The sequence below is a fragment of the Salvelinus fontinalis genome, chromosome 34 (genome assembly GCF_029448725.1).
Source record: "Salvelinus fontinalis isolate EN_2023a chromosome 34, ASM2944872v1, whole genome shotgun sequence".
NCBI classification, from domain to species: Eukaryota; Metazoa; Chordata; class Actinopteri; order Salmoniformes; family Salmonidae; genus Salvelinus; species Salvelinus fontinalis.
In genome coordinates this window covers 32348842-32361341 of record NC_074698.1, presented here as the reverse complement: position 1 = coordinate 32361341, position 12500 = coordinate 32348842, and the positions used below count along the sequence as shown (strand labels likewise).

The 12500-nt window shown below is 52.4% G+C and overlaps 1 protein-coding gene across 1 annotated transcript in view; it reads right to left on the bottom strand.

Annotated features, from left to right (window-relative positions):
* Positions 1-12500, bottom strand: part of LOC129832791 (intermembrane lipid transfer protein VPS13B) — a 239016-nt gene that overhangs the window by 154252 nt on the left and 72264 nt on the right. The window contains exon 4 of the mRNA XM_055896791.1: positions 11270-11387. Within this exon, the coding sequence (XP_055752766.1) occupies positions 11270-11387 (118 nt within the window). The remainder of the gene's footprint in view (positions 1-11269; positions 11388-12500) is intronic.

The window sequence follows — 12500 nt, the reverse complement described above, 5'->3', positions numbered from 1 at the left end:
TCTCCTCTCAGACTCTAACCCTAATCTCTCCTCTCAGACTCTAACCCTAACCTCTCCTCTCAGACTCTAACCCTAACCTCTCCTCTCAGACTAACCCTAACCTCTCCTCTCAGACTCTAACCCTAACCTCTCCTCTCAGACTCTAACCCTAACCTCTCCTCTCAGACTCTAACCCTAACCTCTCCTCTCAGACTCTAACCTCTCCTCTCAGACTCTAACCCTAACCTCTCCTCTCAGACTCTAACCCTAACCTCTCCTCTCAGACTCTAACCCTAACCTCTCCTCTCAGACTCTAACCCTAACCTCTCCTCTCAGACTCTAACCCTAACCTCTCCTCTCAGACTCTTACCCTAACCTCTCCTCTCAGACTCTTACCCTAACCTCTCCTCTCAGACTCTAACCCTAACCTCTCCTCTCAGACTCTAACCCTAACCTCTCCTCTCAGACTCTAACCCTAACCTCTCCTCTCAGACTCTAACCCTAACCTCTCCTCTCAGACTCTAACCCTAACCTCTCCTCTCAGACTCTAACCCTAACCTCTCCTCTCAGACTCTAACCCTAACCTCTCCTCTCAGACTCTAACCCTAACCTCTCCTCTCAGACTCTAACCCTAACCTCTCCTCTCAGACTCTAACCCTAACCTCTCCTCCCAGACCCTAACCCTAACCTCTCCTCTCAGACCCTAACCCTAACCTCTCCTCTCAGACCCTAACCCTAACCTCTCCTCTCAGACTCTAACCCTAACCTCTCCTTTCAGACTCTAACCCTAACCTCTCCTCTCAGACTCTAACCCTATTCTCTCCTCTCAGACTCTAACCCTAACGTCTCCTCTCAGACTCTAACCCTAACCTCTCCTCTCAGACTCTAACCCTAACCTCTCCTCTCAGACTCTAACCCTAACCTCTCCTCTCCTCTCAGACCCTAACCTCTCCTCTCCTCTCAGACCCTAACCTCTCCTCTCCTCAGACTCTAACCCTAACCTCTCCACTCCTCAGACTCTAACCCTAACCTCTCCACTCCTCAGACTCTAACCCTAACCTCTCCACTCCTCAGACTCTAACCCTAACCTCTCCACTCCTCAGACTCTAACCCTAACCTCTCCACTCCTCAGACTCTAACCCTAACCTCTCCACTCCTCAGACTCTAACCCTAACCTCTCCACTCCTCAGACTCTAACCCTAACCTCTCCACTCCTCAGACTCTAACCCTAACCTCTCCACTCCTCAGACTCTAACCCTAACCTCTCCTCTCAGACTCTAACCCTAACCTCTCCTCTCAGACTCTAACCCTAACCTCTCCTCTCAGACTCTAACCCTAACCTCTCCTCTCAGACTCTAACCCTAACCTCTCCTCTCAGACTCTAACCCTAACCTCTCCTCTCAGACTCTAACCCTAACCTCTCCTCTCAGACTCTAACCCTAACCTCTCCTCTCAGACTCTAACCCTAACCTCTCCTCTCAGACTCTAACCCTAACCTCTCCTCTCAGACTCTAACCCTAACCTCTCCTCTCAGACTCTAACCCTAACCTCTCCTCTCAGACTCTAACCTCTCCTCTCAGACTCTAACCTCTCCTCTCAGACTCTAACCTCTCCTCTCAGACTCTAACCCCAACCTCTCCTCTCAGACTCTAACCCTAAACTCTCCTCTCAGACTCTAACCCTAATCTCTCCTCTCAGACTCTAACCCTAACCTCTCTCCTCTCAGACTGTAATCCTAACCTCCTCGCTCTGCGTGGGCTCGTAAATAAGCTCAGAGCCTGACATGTTATTTATTGCCACAGTGTATCTCTTGGACATGAGCAGTTAAATTAGCTAAATATCCAGAGGAAAACATTGTTGCTCCAGTCCAGCGCCACAAATCTTCAGTGAATCTCTGGAGCTCAGTAGAACCAGAACTATGTCCAGCAGCAGACCATCTCCACGCCTCGTTCATATTACCACCACTCAGGAGACGACATGCTCTCTTAAACACACTAGCTCCCTACTCGCCCTGCTCCCTGCTCCCTACTCTCCCTGCTCCTTACCCTGCTCCCTACTCTCCCTGCTCCCTACTCTCCCTGCTCCCTACTCTCCCTGCTCCCTACTCTCCCTGCTCCCTACTCTCCCTGCTCCCTACTCTCCCTGCTCTCCCTGCTCCCTACTCTCCCTGCTCCCTACTCTCCCTGCTCCCTACTCTCCCTGCTCCCTACTCTCCCTGCTCCCTACTCTCCCTGCTCCCTACTCTCCCTGCTCCCTACTCTCCCTTACTCTCCCTACTCTCCCTTACTCTCCCTGCTCCCTACTCTCCCTGCTCCCTACTCTCCCTTACTCTCCCTGCTCCCTACTCTCCCTGCTCCCTACTCTCCCTGCTCCCTACTCTCCCTGCTCCCTACTCTCCCTGCTCCCTACTCTCCCTTACTCTCCCTGCTCCCTACTCTCCCTGCTCCCTACTCTCCCTTACTCTCCCTGCTCCCTACTCTCCCTACTCTCCCCGCTCCCTACTCTCCCCGCTCCCTACTCTCCCCGCTCCCTACTCTCCCCGCTCCCTACTCTCCCCGCTCCCTACTCTCCCCGCTCCCTACTCTCCCTTACTCTCCCTGCTCCCTACTCTCCCTGCTCCCTACTCTCCCTTACTCTCCCTGTTCTCCCTGCTCCCTACTCTCCCTGCTCCCTACTCTCCGTGCTCCCTACTCTCCCTTACTCTCCCTGCTCCCTACTCTCCCTGCTCCCTACTCTCCCTGCTCCCTACTCTCCCTGCTCCCTACTCTCCCTGCTCCCTACTCTCCCTGCTCCCTACTCTCCCTGCTCCCTACTCTCCCTGCTCCCTACTCTCCCTTACTCTCCCTGCTCCCTACTCTCCCTGCTCCCTACTCTCCCTGCTCCCTACTCTCCCTACTCTCCCTGCTCCCTACTCTCCCTGCTCCCTACTCTCCCTGCTCCCTACTCTCCCTGCTCCCTACTCTCCCTGCTCCCTACTCTCCCTTACTCTCCCTGCTCCCTACTCTCCCTTACTCTCCCTGCTCCCTACTCCCTACTCTCCCTTACTCTCCCTGCTCCCTACTCTCCCTGCTCCCTACTCTCCCTGCTCCCTACTCTCCCTGCTCCCTACTCTCCCTGCTCCCTACTCTCCCTGCTCCCTACTCTCCCTGCTCCCTACTCTCCCTGCTCCCTACTCTCCCTGCTCCCTACTCTCCCTGCTCCCTACTCTCCCTGCTCTCCCTGCTCCTTACTCTCCCTACTCTCCCTGCTCCCTACTCTCCCTGCTCCCTACTCTCCCTGCTCCCTACTCTCCCTGCTCCCTACTCTCCCTCCCTCCTCCCAAACGCCTCTATCCCACCACTCCTTGCTCTCCCTGCTCCCTACTCTCCCTGCTCCCTACTCTCCCTGCTCCCTACTCTCCCTGCTCCCTACTCTCCCTGCTCCCTACTCTCCCTGCTCCCTACTCTCCCTGCTCCCTACTCTCCCTGCTCCCTACTCTCCCTGCTCTCCCTGCTCCCTACTCTCCCTGCTCCCTACTCTCCCTGCTCCCTACTCTCCCTGCTCCCTACTCTCCCTGCTCCCTACTCTCCCTTACTCTCCCTACTCTCCCTTAATCTCCCTGCTCCCTACTCTCCCTGCTCCCTACTCTCCCTTACTCTCCCTGCTCCCTACTCCCTACTCTCCCTGCTCCCTACTCTCCCTGCTCCCTACTCTCCCTTACTCTCCCTGCTCCCTACTCTCCCTGCTCCCTACTCTCCCTTACTCTCCCTGCTCCCTACTCTCCCTACTCTCCCCGCTCCCTACTCTCCCCGCTCCCTACTCTCCCCGCTCCCTACTCTCCCCGCTCCCTACTCTCCCCGCTCCCTACTCTCCCCGCTCCCTACTCTCCCTTACTCTCCCTGCTCCCTACTCTCCCTGCTCCCTACTCTCCCTTACTCTCCCTGTTCTCCCTGCTCCCTACTCTCCCTGCTCCCTACTCTCCCTGCTCCCTACTCTCCGTGCTCCCTACTCTCCCTTACTCTCCCTGCTCCCTACTCTCCCTGCTCCCTACTCTCCCTGCTCCCTACTCTCCCTGCTCCCTACTCTCCCTGCTCCCTACTCTCCCTGCTCCCTACTCTCCCTGCTCCCTACTCTCCCTTACTCTCCCTGCTCCCTACTCTCCCTGCTCCCTACTCTCCCTGCTCCCTACTCTCCCTGCTCCCTACTCTCCCTACTCTCCCTGCTCCCTACTCCCTACTCTCCCTGCTCCCTACTCTCCCTGCTCCCTACTCTCCCTGCTCCCTACTCTCCCTGCTCCCTACTCTCCCTTACTCTCCCTGCTCCCTACTCTCCCTTACTCTCCCTGCTCCCTACTCTCCCTGCTCCCTACTCTCCCTTACTCTCCCTGCTCCCTACTCTCCCTGCTCCCTACTCTCCCTGCTCCCTACTCTCCCTGCTCCCTACTCTCCCTGCTCCCTACTCTCCCTGCTCCCTACTCCCCCTGCTCCCTACTCTCCCTGCTCCCTACTCTCCCTGCTCCCTACTCTCCCTGCTCCTTACTCTCCCTGCTCCCTGCTCCTTACTCTCCCTGCTCTCCCTGCTCCCTACTCTCCCTGCTCCCTACTCTCCCTGCTCCCTACTCTCCCTGCTCCCTACTCTCCCTGCTCCCTACTCTCCCTCCCTCCTCCCAAACGCCTCTATCCCACCACTCCTTGCTCTCCCTGCTCCCTACTCTCCCTGCTCCCTACTCTCCCTGCTCCCTACTCTCCCTGCTCCCTACTCTCCCTGCTCCCTACTCTCCCTGCTCCCTACTCTCCCTGCTCCCTACTCTCCCTGCTCCCTACTCTCCCTGCTCCCTACTCTCCCTGCTCCCTACTCTCCCTGCTCCCTACTCTCCCTGCTCCCTACTCTCCCTGCTCCCTACTCTCCCTGCTCCCTACTCTCCCTGCTCCCTACTCTCCCTGCTCCCTACTCTCCCTGCTCCCTACTCTCCCTGCTCCCTACTCTCCCTGCTCCCTACTCTCCCTGCTCCCTACTCTCCCTGCTCCCTACTCTCCCTCCCTCCTCCCAAACGCCTCTATCCCACCACTCCTTACTCTCCCTGCTCCCTACTCTCCCTCCCTCCTCCCAAACTCCTCTATCCCACCACTCCTTACTCTCCCTGCTCCCTACTCTCCCTGCTCCCTACTCTCCCTGCTCCCTACTCTCCCTGCTCCCTACTCTCCCTGCTCCCTACTCTCCCTGCTCCCTACTCTCCCTGCTCCCTACTCTCCCTGCTCCCTACTCTCCCTGCTCCCTACTCTCCCTGCTCCCTACTCTCCCTGCTCCCTACTCTCCCTGCTCCCTACTCTCCCTGCTCCCTACTCTCCCTGCTCCCTACTCCCTACTCTCCCTGCTCCCTACTCTCCCTGCTCCCTACTCTCCCTGCTCCCTACTCTCCCTGCTCCCTACTCTCCCTGCTCCCTACTCATACACACCACCACTTGACATTTCCACTGTCTCCGTTTTTTGACGTTACAGCGAGTTAGAAATGCTAATACTGGACTCCTTGGTTAACCATGTCTCTGTAAGGCTGTAAAAACTGATCCTGAACCAGGCTTAATGCTGGACTCCTTGGTTAACCATGTCTCTGTAAGGCTGTAACAACTGATCCCGGACCAGGCTTAATGCTGGACTCCTTGGTGAAAACAGGGCCATGAATAGAGGGACTGTTCTGCTATTTTCACACTACCAAAATACACAAAGATATGTGTGTGTGTGTGTGTGTGTGTGTGTGTGTGTGTGTGTGTGTGTGTGTGTGTGTGTGTGTGTGTGTGTGTGTGTGTGTGTGTGTGTGTGTGTGTGTGTGTGTGCCTGCGTGTGCGTGTGTGTGTGTGTGCCTGCGTGTGCGTGTGTGTGAGTGTGTGTGTGTGTGTGTGTGTGTGTGTGTGTGTGTGTGTGTGTGTGTGACTACATAGTGTGTGGTGTTGGGGTCAGTCAGAAGGTTCCTGTCACACCTGCAGACTGAGCTCTGAGCTGGGCAGTAAAACAGCCTCCTGCTATTCCCCCTCTGGATCTAATTTACCTGTTTCACCGCCGACCGAGGCCCACTCCCCTCGCCCTCCACCCCCCCCCTCCACCCCACAGCCCTCCACCCCCTCGCCCGGCCAGCCCAAAGCCCTCCACCCCTCCACCCCCTCGCCCGGCCAGCCCACAGCCATCCACCCCCCCTCCAACCCCTCGCCCGGCCAGCCCACAGCCATCCAACCCCCCTCCAACCCCTCGCCCGGCCAGCCCACAGCCATCCACCCCCCTCCACCCCTCCACCACCCCTCCGCCCCGCTCTGTGAGCCATCGTGCAGCTAGAAACTTCTGTAAACAGTTGACACAGCCAACACCTGTGCCTCAGCCCACAGGGAGGAAGCCCACTTAAAACTGTTCAACCATAAAATGACTGGAAAAACCAACCTTTACATGAGCTCAGCAACACAGACTCAAGTCCAGTAGTCTCCTCCGTGGAATACAGGAAATACTACTTTACATGAGCTTTAATAACTGTTATAGTCTACCACCATCTGAATGGGTCTGAATTAATAACTGCTATAGTCTACCACCATCTGAATGGTTATGGGTCTGAATTAATAACTGTTATAGTCTACCACCATCTGAATGGTTATGGGTCTGAATTAATAACTGTTATAGTCTACCACCATCTGAATGGGTCTGAATTAATAACTGCTATAGTCTACCACCATCTGAATGGGTCTGAATTAATAACTGCTATAGTCTACCACCATCTGAATGGGTCTGAATTAATAACTGTTATAGTCTACCACCATCTGAATGGGTCTGAATTAATAACTGCTATAGTCTACCACCATCTGAATGGGTCTGAATTAATAACTGTTATAGTCTACCACCATCTGAATGGGTCTGAATTAATAACTGCTATAGTCTACCACCATCTGAATGGGTCTGAATTAATAACTGCTATAGTCTACCACCATCTGAATGGGTCTGAATTAATAACTGTTATAGTCTACCACCATCTGAATGGTTATGGGTCTGAATTAATAACTGCTATAGTCTACCACCATCTGAATGGTTATGGGTCTGAATTAATAACTGCTATAGTCTACCACCATCTGAATGGGTCTGAATTAATAACTGTTATAGTCTACCACCATCTGAATGGTTATGGGTCTGAATTAATAACTGTTATAGTCTACCACCATCTGAATGGGTCTGAATTAATAACTGCTAGAGTCTACCACCATCTGAATGGTTATGGGTCTGTATTAATAACTGCTATAGTCTACCACCATCTGAATGGGTCTGATTAAATAACTGTTATAGTCTACCACCATCTGAATGGTTATGGGTCTGAATTAATAACTGCTATAGTCTACCACCATCTGAATGGTTATGGGTCTGAATTAATAACTGTTATAGTCTACCACCATCTGAATGGGTCTGAATTAACAACTGTTATAGTCTACCACCATCTGAATGGGTCTGAATTAATGACTGCTATAGTCTACCACCATCTGAATGGTTATGGGTCTGAATTAATAACTGCTATAGTCTACCACCATCGGAATGGTTATGGGTCTGAATTAATAACTGTTATAGTCTACCACCATCTGAATGGTTATGGGTCTGAATTAATAACTGCTATAGTCTACCACCATCTGAATGGTTATGGGTCTGAATTAATAACTGCTATAGTCTACCACCATCGGAATGGTTATGGGTCTGAATTAATAACTGTTATAGTCTACCACCATCTGAATGGGTCTGAATTAATAACTGTTATAGTCTACCACCATCTGAATGGTTATGGGTCTGAATTAATAACTGCTATAGTCTACCACCATCTGAATGGTTATGGGTCTGAATTAATAACTGCTATAGTCTACCACCTTTGCCCATTCTCTCTTCTTTTCAAACTACCTGTGACTCCTATTGGCTGCTGTATTCAACACTCAACAAACAAGAGCTTGCATTCCTCTTCCAATAGTCTATTGGTATAAGAAATGCCCAAACTTCAAACTGTTGCCACAAAGTTGGAAACTCAGAATCATCTAGAACGTCATTGTATTCTGTAGCGTTAAGATCTCCCTTCACTGGAACTAAGGGAACCGAACCATGAAAAACAGCCCCAGAACATTATTCCTCCTCCACCAAACTTTACAGTTGGAACTATACATTAGGGCAGATAGCGTTCTCCTGGCATCCGCCAAACCCTGATTCGTCTGTTGGACTGCCAGATGGTGAAGCGTGATTCATCACTCCAGAGAACGCGTTTCCACTGCTCCAGAGTCCAATGGCGGCGAGCTTTACACCACTCCAGCCTACGCTTGGCATTGTGCATGGTGATGTTCGGCCTGTGTGCGGCTGCTCGGCCATGGAAACCCGTTTCATGAAGCTCCCGACGAACAGTTATTGTGCTGACGTTTCTTCCAGAGGCAGTTTGGAACTCGGTAGTGGAGTGTTGCAACCAAGGACAGATGATTTTTACACGCTTCAGCACTCGGGGTCCCGTTATGTGAGATTGTGCGGCCTACCACTTCGCGGCTGAGCCGTTGTTGCTCCTAGACGTTTCCACTTCACAATAACAGCACTTACAGTTGACCGGGGGGCAGCTGTAGCAGGGCAGAAATGTTATGAACTGACTTGTTGGAAAGGTGGCATCCTATGACGGTGCCGCGTTGAAAGTCACTGAGCTCTTCAGTAAGGCACATTCTACTGCCAATGTTTGTCTATGGAGATTGCATGGCTGTGTGCTCGATTTTATACACCTCTCAGCAACGGGTGTGGCTGAATTAGCCGAATCCACTAATTTGAAGGGGTGTCCACATACCATATATATATAAAAGTATGTAGACCTTGTTATAACAGAAATGCATGGCTACTGTTGAACAGGCCCAGTGTAACACAACCACACACTGTATACTATAATTCACAGAATTTACATGTCCAACTAAGAGTCATGTATTGTGCCCCAGCTGAAGCAGTGGGTTGTGGTACAGCATGGAGGTCTCCCAGATGGGTTCTTCAACACTATAAAAGCTGCAGTTTACAGCCTGGCTGGCCGACAGCTACACTGTTGATATAATCCACAGATTTTTTTTTCTTCTACAATTTAATTACAGATTAAGAGGTTTACAATGACTCTCCCTCTCCATTCCTCAGCTCCTAGCAGCTCCACTACTCTACACAGCTCTACTGGCCTGGTATACGTCCCAAAAGGGACCCTATATAGCGCACTATTTTGGACCGGAGCCTTATGGAGCCTTATGGAGCCTTATGGAGCCTTATGGAGCCTTATGGAGCCTTATGGAGCCTTATGGAGCCCTATGGAGCCTTATGGAGCCCTATGGAGCCTTATGGAGCCCTATGGAGCCTTATGGAGCCCTATGGAGCCCTATGGAGCCCTATGAAGTCCTATGGAGCCTTATGGAGTCCTATGGAGCCTTATGGAGTCCTATGGAGTCCTATGGAGTCCTATGGAGCCTTATGAAGCCTTATGAAGCCTAAATGTCATCAAAGTGTGCAACAGGACAGTGTACTGTCTACACAGTGTACTGTCTATCTTTAAAAAAAATTTAAATCATAGCTAAAGTTTGTATTGCTACGGATTCCACGATGCGTTCAGCCTTTACGGCTGGGGCCGCAAGTTTGTGTCCCAGATTCCTGTTAAGTAGCAGTTAGCTGCTAGCCATGTCCCAGATACCTGTTAAGTAGCAGTTAGCTGCTAGCCATGTCCCAGATTCCTGTTAAGTAGCAGTTAGCTGCTAGCCATGTCCCAGACTCCTGTTAAGTAGCAGTTAGCTGCTAGCCATGTTCCAGATTCCTGTTAAGTAGCAGTTAGCTGCTAGCCATGTCCCAGATTCCTGTTAAGTAGCAGTTAGCTGCTAGCCATGTCCCAGATTCCTGTTAAGTAGCAGTTAGCTGCTAGCCATGTCCCAGATTCCTGTTAAGTAGCAGTTAGCTGCTAGCCATCATGAAAACGGATCAGGCTAACGCTAGCAATGCTAGCCCACCGGTGTTTCTCTCCACAGCTGGGCACAAACGCGTCAGGTGTAACACAATCAATCACAAGATGAAGATGAGGTGTAACTGGAAAAAGTGCACCACCATCCAGCAGCTTGGGGAAGAGATCCTCCGGGCTGTTAGCTCGGCTGAGAGAAAAGGACACCATCACCTTGGGGAAGAGATCCTCCGGGCTGTTAGCTCGGCTGAGAGAAAAGGACACCAGCAGCTTGGGGAAGAGATCCTCCGGGCTGTCAGTTCGGCTGAGAGAAAAGGACAACAGCAGCTTGGGGAAGAGATCCTCGGGCTGTCAGCTCGGCTGAGAGAAAAGGATACCAGCAGCTTGGGGAAGAGATCCTCCGGGCTGTCAGCTCGGCTGAGAGAAAAGGATACCAGCAGCTTGGGGAAGAGATCCTCCGGGCTGTCAGCTCGGCTGAGAGAAAAGGATACCAGCAGCTTGGGGAAGAGATCCTCCGGGCTGTCAGCTCGGCTGAGAGAAAAGGACACCAGCAGCTTGGGGAAGAGATCCTCCGGGCTGTCAGTTCGGCTGAGAGAAAAGGACACCAGCAGCTTGGGGAAGAGATCCTCCGGGCTGTCAGCTCGGCTGAGAGAAAAGGATACCAGCAGCTTGGGGAAGAGATCCTCCGGGCTGTCAGCTCGGCTGAGAGAAAAGGATACCAGCAGCTTGGGGAAGAGATCCTCCGGGCTGTCAGCTCGGCTGAGAGAAAAGGACACCAGCAGCTTGGGGAAGAGATCCTCCGGGCTGTCAGTTCGGCTGAGAGAAAAGGACACCAGCAGCTTGGGGAAGAGATCCTCGGGCTGTCAGCTCGGCTGAGAGAAAAGGATACCAGCAGCTTGGGGAAGAGATCCTCCGGGCTGTCAGCTCGGCTGAGAGAAAAGGATACCAGCAGCTTGGGGAAGAGATCCTCCGGGCTGTCAGCTCGGCTGAGAGAAAAGGACACCAGCAGCTTGGGGAAGAGATCCTCCGGGCTGTCAGCTCGGCTGAGAGAAAAGGACACCAGCAGCTTGGGGAAGAGATCCTCCGGGCTGTCAGTTCGGCTGAGAGAAAAGGACACCAGCAGCTTGGGGAAGAGATCCTCCGGCTGTTAGCTCGGCTGAGAGAAAAGTGCCCTACTTGACCAGGATCCATAGGGCTAGGGAATAAGAACACATTCGAGGACCGTGGTGGTCAGATGCCCTTTCTGATAAGACCTGTCCTGTCAGTGATTCATCCACCCACTGAGGCCTAGCCCTGCCTGGTGGTCAGTGTGAAGCAGGGGGGTAGAGTACTCCCCGTGGCCCCGGAGCCATCACTCACCTGGGGGCAGGTCTGGGTCGGAGGGGGCGGCCTGCTGGAGGCGGCGCGGCTTGGGAAGGGTCTTGGAGCTCTCTGAGGCGCTGCGACTGGTGGAGCTAGAACCACTCTCATGGTCGTCCTGCTCAGGAAAACAAACACACACAGAGAGAGAGATGTAATACATGTTTTTATTGTTTATCTCACTTTTGTTTATTATCTATTTCACTGGCTTTGGCAATGTGTTTCCCATGTCAATAAAGCACTTAAATTGAATTGAATTCAGAGACAGAAAGAGAGACAGACAGTGAGAGAAACAGAGAGAGAGAACGAGACAGAGAGAGAGAGAGAGAGAGAGACAGAAAGAGAGACAGACAGAGAGAGAGAGCGAGAGAGAGAACGAGACAGAGAGAGAGAGAGACAGAGAGACAGAAAGAGAGACAGACAGAGAGAGAGAGCGAGAGAGAGAACGAGACAGAGAACGAGACAGAGAGAGATACAAACCCATATTTATGTTTATTTATATATATTTATTTTTCCCTTTTGTACTTTAACTATTTGCACATCGTTACAACACCGTATACAGACATAATGACATTTGTAATGTGTATAATCCTTTGAAACTTGAGTGTAATGTTTACTGCTCATTTATTATTGATTAGTTCACCTTTGTTTATGATCTATTTCACTTGCTTTAACAATGTAAACATATGTTTCCCCTGGTAATAAAGCCCCTTGAATTGAAATGAGAGAGAGAGATGAGCAGAGGATTAGGTGAAAGGGGTCGGGAGGGGAAAGGGGTCACAAGGCTGGTGCAAAGGGGTGGGAGGTGAAGGGGGAGGTAGGGAGGGAGGGAGGGAGGGGCAACAAGGCTGCTGCAGAGGGGAGGGAGGGAGGGAGGGAGGGAGGGAGGGAGGGAGGGAGGGAGCGAGGGAGGGAGGGAGCGAGGGAGGGAGGGAGCGAGGGAGGGAGGGAGCGAGGGAGGGAGGGAGGGGCAAGGGGTCACAAGGCTGCTGCAAAGGGGAGGGAGGGAGGGAGGGAGGGAGGGAGGGAGGGAGGGTGTAAACATGCACCAGAGATCACCACTAACACTCCTCCCTGGTTTACAACCTCCTCCAGCGCCCTTATGAACCCTAATCAATACCATACAGGGAGGGGGTGGACACCATGGGGCACTGCAGGACACACACACACACACACACACACACACACACACACACACACACACACACACACAGCACAGGATCAGGTGGTT